The following is a 10,906-nucleotide window of genomic DNA, read 5'->3' as shown; positions in this document are numbered from 1 at the left end:
AGAGATCGTTAATGCTTTCCAAAGTGCTCTGCTCAGACAGATGGTGACGGAACCCACGAGGGAGGGAGCGATGCTGGATCTGGTGCTCACAAATGGGGATAGTGTGTCAAATGTGCGAGTGTGTGCACATCTGGGAAACAGTGACCATCAAACGGTTTGGTTTGATATAACGGCTGAAGTGGAGGGCGGCCACTCTAAACTCAAAGTCCTGGATTTCAAGCGTGCTGACTTTAGTAAAATGGGGGAATACCTGAGGAAGGAGATGATGGGCTGGGAGGACAAACAGGAAGTGGAAGGGCAGTGGTCCAGGCTGAAAGAAGCAATAAATAGGGCCACAGACCTTTATGTAAGGAGAGTAAATAAAAGCAAGAGGAAAAGGAAACCGATATGGTTCTCCAAGCAAGTGGCTGAGAAAATAAAGGCTAAAGAGTTGGCGTTCCAGAAATATAGACAATCTCAAGAAGAGGAACACGGGGAGGAATACCGGATGAAACTGAAAGAAGCCAAGAGAGAGGTACGTCTGGCGAAGGCGCAAGCGGAAGAACAAATGGCTAGAAATGTAAGGAGGGGCGACAAAAATTTCTTCAGATATATTAGTGAAAGAAGAAGGACTAAAAAGGGAATTGTGAGACTAAAAGATACAGCGAACCGCTATGTAGATAATGATGAAGAAAAAGCCAATTTACTAAATAGCTACTTTTGTTCGGTTTTCACTGAAGAAAATCCTGGAGAAGGACCGCGAGGGACTGGCAAAAGTACACCTGAGAATGGAATGGATATAGCACCGTTCACGGAAGAGAGTGTGTATCAACAACTTGGAAAGCTAAAGGTGGACAAAGCCATGGGACCGGACGGGATCCACCCCAGAATATTGAGGGAGCTCAGAGAGGTCCTGGCAAGTCCTCTTAAAGATTTGTTTAATAAATCCTTGGAGACGGGAGAGGTTCCGAGGGATTGGAGAACGGCGGAGGTGGTCCCTCTTCACAAAAGTGGGGATAGGGAAGAAGCTGGAAACTACAGGCCGGTAAGCCTCACTTCGGTTATTGGAAAAGTAATGGAAACCATGCTGAAGGAAAGGATAGTGAATTTCCTGGAAGCCAATAAGTTGCAAGATCCGAAACAACATGGTTTCACCAAAGGGAAATCGTGCCAAACGAATCTCATTGAATTCTTTGACTGGGTGACGGGAGAATTAAATCAAGGACGTGCTATGGACGTCATCTACTTAGATTTCAGCAAGGCTTTTGACACGGTTCCCCACAGGAGGCTCTTAAATAAACTAGACGGCCTGAAGATAGGACCCGAAGTGGTGAACTGGATTAGGAACTGGTTGACGGACAGACGCCAGAGGGTGGTGGTCAATGGAGTTCGCTCGGAGGAGGGAAAGGTGAGTAGTGGAGTGCCTCAGGGATCGGTGCTGGGGCCGATTCTGTTCAATATATTTGTGAGTGACATTGCCGAAGGGTTACAAGGTAAAGTTTGCCTTTTTGCGGATGACACCAAGATTTCCAACAGAGTGGACACCCCGGAGGGTGTGGAAAACATGAAAAAAGATCTGAAGAAGCTAGAAGAATGGTCTAACGTTTGGCAATTAAAATTCAATGCAAAGAAATGCAAAGTGATGCACTTAGGGAGTAGAAATCCAAGGGAGACGTATGTGTTAGGCGGAGAGAGTCTGATAGGCACGGACAGGGAGAGGGATCTTGGGGTGATAGTATCTGAGGACCTGAAGGCGACGAAACAGTGCGACAAGGCGGTGGCAGTAGCTAGAAGATTGCTAGGCTGTATAGAGAGAGGAGTGATCAGCAGAAGAAAGGAGGTTTTAATGCCCCTGTATAAGACGTTGGTGAGGCCCCACCTGGAGTATTGTGTTCAGTTTTGGAGGCCGTATCTTGCGAAGGATGTTAAAAAAATGGAAGCGGTGCAAAGGAAAGCTACGAGGATGGTATGGGATTTACGTTCCAAGACTTATGAAGAGAGGCTTGCCGACCTGAACATGTACACCCTGGAGGAAAGGAGGAACAGGGGTGATATGATACAGACGTTCAAATATTTGAAAGGTATTAATCCGCAAACAAATCTTTTCCGGAGATGGGAAGGCGGTAGAACGAGAGGACATGAAATGAGATTGAAGGGGGGCAGACTCAGGAAAGATGTCAGGAAGTATTTTTTCACGGAGAGGGTGGTGGACGCTTGGAATGCCCTCCCGCGGGAGGTGGTGGAGATGAAAACGGTAACGGAATTCAAACATGCGTGGGATATGCATAGAGGAATCCTGTGCAGAAGGAATGGATCCTCAGAAGCTTAGCTGAAATTGGGTGGTGGAGCAGTTGGGGGGAAGAGGGGGGTGGTTGGGAGGCGAGGATAGGGGAGGGCAGACTTATACGGTCTGTACCAGAGCCGGTGATGGGAGGCGGGACTGGTGGTTGGGAGACGGGTAATACTGCTGGGCAGACTTATATGGTCTGTGCCCTGAAAAGGACAGGTACAAATTCAAGGTAATGTATACACATATGAGTTTGTCTTGGGCAGACTGGATGGACCATGCAGGTCTTTTTCTGCCGTCATCTACTATGTTACTATGTTACTATGTTAACACGTGCCTCTTGCGATAATTTCATTTTTGGCACGCATCTGCTACGCGCATCTGAAAAATAATTTTTCTTTTCAGACACACGTAGCGGCCGCGTGCCAAGTGCCATCTGGCATGCATAGGCCATTACCGCACAAATTCTTTATCGCTAGGTCTGTGGCTGGCGGTAAGGTCTCAGACCCAAAATGGATGCGTGCCATTTTTGATTTGCCGCAAATCCATTTTCTGCAAAAATTTTTAAAAAGGCATTTTTGTAGGTGCACTCAAAAATAATTCTGCACACACCCAAAGCCCACGCTTACACTACCACAGGCCACTTTTTACCGTGGCTTAGTAAAAGGACCCCTTAGTTATTAAATCTAAATGTTACTTTTGGTTTTTCCTCATTTTTTTTCAATACTATGGTTTGTATGTTTTAAATTTTCTTTGTTTGCATGTCTTCTATCCTATCATATACTGTAGTTCTTTTGTTATCTTCCTTTCTAATTTTTTATTTTAATATTGTACACCACTCAGTTGTACAAGTTTGTATGGGCGGTATAGAAAGTTTTAAATAAACCATAAACATCTAACTGGTGGCACGGGTGAAAAACCTAAAACTACATAGGCATTACTCCTTGGACAAATGTAGGAACTGGATCCTAGGCCTGTAGATTCTCTGCAGATATATGAGCCAACTCTGTTGGTACAGTAGGTGCTGAGCATCATCAATATTAGCAAGCTCCTTCACTGTATCTGGGGAGGGGTAATTGTGATGCATTTAACAGCCCCAGTCATTTTGAAAAGCTAGCTCTATGCCTGCAGAGGGTTCCTCCTCCTCCTCTTTATTGCCTCTTCCTCTTTAGAGCCAGAGCACACAGAAAATACTGTTCACAGCATTTATTCATACCACCAGCACCCCAAGATCCACCACCAGTGCCTCAGACATAAACAGAGACAAAGCAGGCCAGACATACAGGAAAAGCAGGCTGACAGGGGGACCGAAACAACAAACAGACACATATATGCAGGCAGGCAGAGAATATGTCACATGGCACATTTTCAGATACAAGGGTCATTTAATTTATGGCTAACCTAAAAAATTAAATGTTAACTAGAATTTAACATATTCCTGAAAAATAACCCTGTATTCAGACATTTATTCCATTGAATGCTAGTTTCGTGGTATAACCAGACAATTAAAAAGAACATGATGTCTTATTTTAGTGGGGATCCAGAGCTTGTCCTGGCTTATTAGGTCTTTGTTAAAATGCTAGCTTTTACCTAGAATTCCTAAAAGTCCATAGTTATCAGCAAACCCTATCTCATTCAAGCATGAAAATTGCCTTATAGCCATGTTAACTGTCTTTAGCACGCATTTAAGTGTAAATTGAATGAGTTGTACTTTAGGCTTTCATAGACCAGTAACTTGCTCTTCAGTTGCCTAGCCAGTGCAGTTCACGGCTACTTTGCAAGATCTGGTATTCAAGATTCTGCAGTATTCAAGAACTATGCTTGGGATACAGATTGTAGCTTTTGCATTTTGCCTTGCTGGTGTTGGGGCTATTATTGGTGCCACAGCCTCCAATGAGTGGCAGGTCACTAGCAGAGCATCATCAGTGATCACTGCAACTTGGGTGTTCCAAGGTCTTTGGATGAACTGTGCAGGGAATGCCCTGGGGTCCTTTCATTGCAGACCTCATTTGACATTCTTCAATTTAGCAGGTAAGTGGCTCTTATCCTTATCAACTTGAAGCAATGTGCCTTGTGCTGACAAGTGTATGATAGAAAACAGGGACAAAGCTCTGTCAGAAGATACCAGTATTGTCTTCCCATATTTCTTGCAACTAAGCACAATAGAGATGAGCAGAATTTTATGTCAGTATCTTTTTTTTTTTTTTAGCAGATATCTTACCTGAACATTAAGCCTGTACAGAAGAAATTGCCATCGCCTTTCTATTTAGTCAAACTCTCAAGAAATATATGTGGATAGTCTATATTCTGCAAATATTTTAGTGAAATGCATATTGTACTAGATAACCACAATAAAAACTTCCATCCCAAAGTCCACGAAATTTATATATTTATGTAGAGTAATATATCTGCAACCTTAGTGATGCAATTTGACAGCACTCAAACTTCAACACTGCAAGGATTATAGCACCCACCTGCTCATCGGTTAGCAGATGCAATTTATACTATATCTTAAAAATCAAATTTCATATTATTTGCAAAATACTTAAAAGGTTAACCCTTATTTTTAACTTTATCCAAAATAATATTAGTGTATACTCATCTTTGGGATGAATTTACTACCAGTCAGATGGGGGGTGGGAGGGAGACCCAACTAGATAAGCATCAGATAAAATGTCCTCTATGATTCAGGAGCTGTGCTTGGTCCCTTCTTGGGCATTTGGCAGACTGGGAAAATCTGTATAATGGGCTAATGCTCTGCCAACCACCCCTTCTAGGAACACAAAACAGGGAAGTATTTAATACAATGGGCTTCTTTTACAAAGCTGCACTAGCGATTCCTGCATGGCAAATGAGAGGACGTCCATTCAATTCCTATGGGCTTCCTCTCATTTGCCGCACCGGGAATAGCTAGTGCGGTTTAGCAAAAGAGCCCCAATGTGTGAATGAAATGTGAGCATTAACTACTCCTGGAGAAATTCTGTGCAAATGTTTGAAAAAAATCTGCACACAATATTTTAAAATTCTGCAAAATTCTGCAGTGTTTATTTGTAGTGTTTTTTTGCATAGAATTTACCCATCATAAGGCCTGAAATTCTTTCCTGCCTTTTCCATCCTCAGGCTACAGCCTCCCCAGTTCCTTCTCTCACTCCAACTGCAGTTCTATCTCCCTCTAATTCCCAGCAAGGCCTCTGATACTGTCTGTCCCCAAAGTCTTCTCCTGCATGCAATACCCCCACCTCTCATTCTCCCTCCCCCTAGGCACACACCTCCACCTCTCCTTCTTTCTCCTTCTCTCCCCAGCTATCATTCTCTCTCTCCCACACTGCCCATGGAACACCCTCAAGCTTGATTTATCCCATTGCTACTGGCACACTCTCACAGGCTGATACTCAAAGGTTCACAGTAGAATTAAATTCTATCATGAACCTAGCACAGCAAAATTGCCACAGCATGCACAAAATAATGAGCATGCAAATTAATGCCACATTAAAATCACAGTATTAATTAGCTGCTTACTATTCTGCATTAATTTTCCTGTCAGTGCCTGAGCGTTGATTGGCTCAGGCACTGAAAGGAAACATGACATTTCTTTAAAAAGAAAAAAAAACGCCACAGTGTCGCTTACCCTAACCCCTTCCCTATGAATACATTTTTTAAAAAACCTAGCCTGTCTCATCCTATCCCATGCCTTGCCACCCTGAGCATCGATCCAACTTTTAAAAAAATCTTTGGTTGTCCAATGGACCCCTGACCCCCCCCCCCCTTCTTGCTCTGGGGCATTTCATCACAATGGTAGCACCTCACCCCAAATTTTCCCTTAAATGGTAGTTAGGCCCCGCCTAGTGTATCCCAGGATGCACTGGGTGGGGTGCCGCCATTTTGATGATACGCCCCAGAGCAGGAGGGAGGAGGCATCCCTCTCTCTTCCCTCCTATCAGGTACAGAGGGGATTGGGGGGGGGGGGACATACCAGAGTGGACTTTGGAGGGGTCTTAGCCTGGCCTGGCTGGGTTGGGGTCCCACTGTGACTGGACCACCAGGGCTTTTTCAAAGTTTATGGAACGGAGAGGTCAGAGGTCCTGCCAGGGCTTTTTCTAACTTTTTTTTGGGGGGGGGTCAGGGGTCCACCGGACCGCCAACGTTTTTTTTAAAGGTCAGGCTGATGCCTTGAGGGGGCCCACAGCATGATGGCAGGGAAGCCTTCTAATACTGCCCCAGACATGGTGTTAAACACAACTTAGAGCTTTTTTTTTTTTTTAAGAATTCTGACAGGGTACTAAATAAACACATTTAAATGCAATCTGCGCTAATGGTTTCAGTGTCCATCCTCCCTCTTCCAAGCAGTAAGGGGGTGCATTGAGCAGTCGAGGAGCCGCAGTCTACAGGCGCAAGGCTGTTGGCTCTGCCTGTCCCCTGCCCCCTCTGATGTTAGCTTCCTGTTCTGGGTCAGAGGACCGGCAAAGCTGACAGCTGCATGCCTGTAGACTGCGGTTCCTCGACTTCTCAATGCACCCCCTTACTGTCTGCACCCAGGGTGGACTGCACCCACTGTCCCAGTGCTCCCCCATGAATAATTTACCAGCAGCAGAGGTGGTAGCTGATAAAAATTAGCGCTAAGTGCTATTCTATAAATGGTGCTCAGAGTTGGGCGCCGTTTATAGAATAGTGTTTGGCACTGGGATCCGTGCCCAAAATTGGGATTTATACCAAGTAAAACCTGGTGTAAATTCTCACACCTAAATTAGGGGTGGATCGCCAGTATTCTATAAAACTATGTGTAAATTCCAGGAACACCCCAATCCATCGATGTCCCTCCCACAGGTGCGCCCCCTTTTCGGATTCATGCATTAAATTTATGTACGGATCCTGGCACCTAAAGATGTGCGTGCAAATTTCAATTAATGATGATAATTTATAATTAGTGCCCAATTATCAGAGCTAATTTGCTTGGTAATCATTTAAATTGCACACACAAATTGGGTACACGCCCTTATTTGCATGCACAGTTTTGACAGCCATATATAGAATTAAGGTGTTAGTGTCAGGGGCGGCCCTACCATTAGGCCACCTGAGGTGGGGGCCTCAGGCAACACTCTTCTGAGGCAGCATCGCCTCCCATCCTTACTTCCCCAACCCCCTTCCACCAATTTACCTTTTCTTTCTTGTTTCTTCAAAGGCGGCAGCAGTGATTCCCAGAGGCCCCTTCTCTCTACTGTGGCCTGCCTGAAGAAACGGAGAGTTACATCAGAGAAGCGGGTTGCAGTAGAAAGAAGGGGCTAGAACCGGTGGTAGGGCAGCCTCTGGGAATCGCTGCCACTGCCTTTGAAACAACAAGAAAGAAAATGTAATTTGGTGGAAGGGAGATGGCAGACTGTGGCGGGGCTGGCGGCGGTGGCTCATTCCTCGCCTTAAGCGGCAGTTTGTCTTGGGCCACTCCAGTTAGTGGTTTGAGGCAACCTTTTGAGAATTACCTCCACAGGAGGTAATTCTATAACTTGGCACTTCAAATTAGGCTCTACGATGGGGTGCACTGGGTGCTGGTTCTAGAATGGTGCTTAGTTGCACCTAAGTCCTTTTAGAATGTTAGCACAAACCTGCTTTGGTGCACCACAAGTTAAGCGTGATCACTTACGCCAGGTCAATGGCTAGTACAAGTGGGTGAGTCTAGGTGTACCAATCAATGTGTGCAACTGATAGCATAGTGGACCAGGCACTCCAGCTCCCCCTCTTCTCTGGACATTTCATGTTCTTGATCTCCTTCTCTCATTATCATCCCTCTTCTTGATGGGGACGTTTTCTCCAGATGCTCTGACTACTCTCTCCTTCCTTCCTGCACTCTTAACCAACGTCTCTCTTGCCTGTCCTTCCCCTTCCTTGACTCCATATCCATCATCCCCTTTAGTTCGTCAACTTTCTCAATGCATGCTCCCTCTGCCACAAGGGATCTTTTGTCGCAGATCTCATGCATGCCTATTCATTTGGTATCCTCTGCGTCTCTGAAATGTGGCTTAGACTGGGAGACACTGCTGCCCTAGTCAGTGCTTTCCTTCCTTACTACAATTATATACATTTTCCTCACCTGGCTAGGCATGGTGGAGGTGTTGCTTTCATTTATTCCCACTCTTTTTAGGTCTCCCCATGCTCCTTCACTCCTCTTTCTATCTCCGACATCGGCATTCTACACTTCTCCATGTCCTCTTACTCTTTCTATATTGCTCTTGCCTACCATCTCCCACCCCTTTTCCCCTCTCCACCAATGAGCTCTCTGCCTTCCTAACTGAGGTGAGCATCCTTTTTTCGCCCTTAATTGTCCTTAGTAACTTTCACATGCCATTATCTGACAAAACTGTAGCCTTTCATTCTCTAGCCCATAACGTCAGCCTTACTCAATACATTTCAAGCCCTACTCACAGAGGTGAAAACATGCTGGTCCTCATTTACTCCTGCACCTTTTCTAGTCTTCTTCCTTCCTGTAAACAAATCAATCTCTACCCATCAGCTCCCCTGGATAGATCACTTCATTGTGGCTTTTTCCCTTCCCTTTGTTGCTCCTTCCCCACCTTGTCTAGTCCTTCTCACCCCCACAGGTTTCTATTTGAGCACAAAATATCTGCCCTTATCAGTATTCTGCCCTCCTCTCCCCATTTACCCCCTCTGTCCCACTCACCCCCCCCCCCAGATTGGGCAACTTAATGCCTCCTACCTCAATGCCTTAAATACGGCCACATCTCTCTGTCATACTTCTCACAAAAATCGCTCCTCCAGCCTCTGGTTCTCACCTGCACTATTTTATTTATTTAGATTTTGCTCACACCTTTTTTCAGTAGTAGCTCAAGGCGAGTTTCATCAGGTACACTGGATATTTCTCTGTCCCAGAAGGGCTCAAAAACTAAGTTTGTACCTGAGGCAATGGAGGGTTAAGTGACTTGCCCAAGATCACAACGAGCAGCAGCGGGATTTGAACCAGTGACCTCTCAAGAGTCATTTAGGAGTGCTGAATGCACATGGATAAAACAGCATTTCTCCCCCTCTCTTGTATTTTATAAGTCTCACTACTGACAATATCATTCTACACTCCATGCTGCTATGAAAGCTTAGAACTGTAAACAAATCAATTTCACATCCAGTAAGCCTCAGGCACTCCTTAACATTCTGGTACAGACTTGCCCCTGCCTCTTCACCCCCTCTCTTACAATCCAGATATCTTGCCCAAATCTTCCCTAGCTGATTTCTGGCAAAACAAAGTTGACTCTCTTTGTGCCTCTCTGGTGAATCCTACTCACACTTCCAACTCCAATCCTGCCTCACAACATCCCCTCCAGCTCCCGCACTAGCCATCCCCCCTCCTCCCCCCCCCCCCCCCCCCCCCCCCACCTGGCCATGTTTTAACACCATCTCCCTTTCAGCTTTGCAAAACATTATTAAGGATATGAACTCATCTGACTCTGTCCTGGAAACCTTTTTTTTTATTGAAACTTTTAATTGTTACAATTAGAAACAACATGGAAAAAAGGAAGAAATTCAATAATATCAAGAAATAGAATTCACATCATTGCCCACTAGCCCACGTTATTGGGAAACATCAGAAATCATACATAATCAGTAAGAAAAGGGGAAAAAAACAACTAGACATTAAGCAGGCCTAAATTAATCAAAAACCCTGTTAATCCACCTGTGTAAACATTATGCGGAAGAAACCTCTGATTTATTTGCAAGAAAGCTCTCCAGATGCATTGGATCTAAAATTATATGAGTTGTTATCCCATGTAACAAGGCATTTACAAGGAATTTTAAAAAGAATGTGCCTCCTACTGCTAAAACGTTTGGCTTAAGCAGAAGGAAGGCCTTACATCTTATTTGAGTATGCTTGGATGCATCAGGGAACATTGATATAGTTTGTCCACAAAAAGGTACACTCTTTTTCTGAAAATAAGTTTTCAAAATCAACATTTTTTTTCTCCACCGAAGACAAAGAATCTAACAGGGTTGCCCTTTTTAAATATATGATCCTGAGAGGTCTCTAGAAATTTAGTAAGATCAAGGCTATCTGGGAATTGAAATTATCCATGTCTCCTACTTTATTAGCTACCCTAGATCTTTCAGGAATACAATAAGGAAAACTTAGCAGCCGCAAATTGACTGCTCTTGAAGCATTCTCCAGTGCCTCCATCAGAAGATGAATCATCAGTTTATCTTTAGTAGAAGCTACAAGTGCTGATTGACACTTACTAACCTATGATTCAACCTTTTCAAGATTTTTTTTCAATAGGAAAAATCCTTGAATCCTGTTTAGTAAATTTGGCTGAAGCCTCTTCAGTAAACCTACTATATAATAACAAGTTATCCTGCAGGTTTTTATCAATTCTAGTTATTGCTACAAAAATATCTTTAAGGGATACATCCTGTGACAGTAAAAGAGGATCATTTAAGGATTAAAGAAAAAATGGAATTGAAGCCGATACCGTTACACTCAATGTTCCAGTAGCTCCTTGCAATGACGTAGAATGAGGAAATCCTTTCCCTGAAGATGACCCCTGAGAGATTATTGTACTCTTTTGCAATGGAGCGCAAACCAGCTCTCCAACTGGTACAGATTGTGGGGGTGGAGTGTGACCCCCTGATGAAAGGGAACCGTCA

The 10,906-nt window shown here is 44.3% G+C and overlaps 1 protein-coding gene across 4 annotated transcripts in view; it reads left to right on the top strand.

The window, feature by feature from the left end:
• Positions 1-3,755: 3,755 nt before the first annotated feature.
• CLDN10 (claudin 10) overlaps positions 3,756-10,906 on the top strand; it is a 121,730-nt gene continuing 114,579 nt past the window's right edge. For all 4 annotated transcript variants that reach the window (XR_003941955.1, XM_030201376.1, XM_030201375.1 and 1 more), the window contains exon 1: positions 3,756-4,297. Coding sequence is in view for 3 of the 4 variants with exons in the window: in XM_030201376.1 (XP_030057236.1) it covers positions 4,084-4,297 (214 nt within the window). In the remaining variant the exon portion in view is untranslated. The remainder of the gene's footprint in view (positions 4,298-10,906) is intronic.

This window comes from Microcaecilia unicolor, chromosome 4, assembly GCF_901765095.1.
Source record: "Microcaecilia unicolor chromosome 4, aMicUni1.1, whole genome shotgun sequence".
NCBI classification, from domain to species: Eukaryota; Metazoa; Chordata; class Amphibia; order Gymnophiona; family Siphonopidae; genus Microcaecilia; species Microcaecilia unicolor.
Note: the sequence above shows the minus strand (reverse complement) of the source record. Positions and strands in the feature narration are given on the sequence as shown.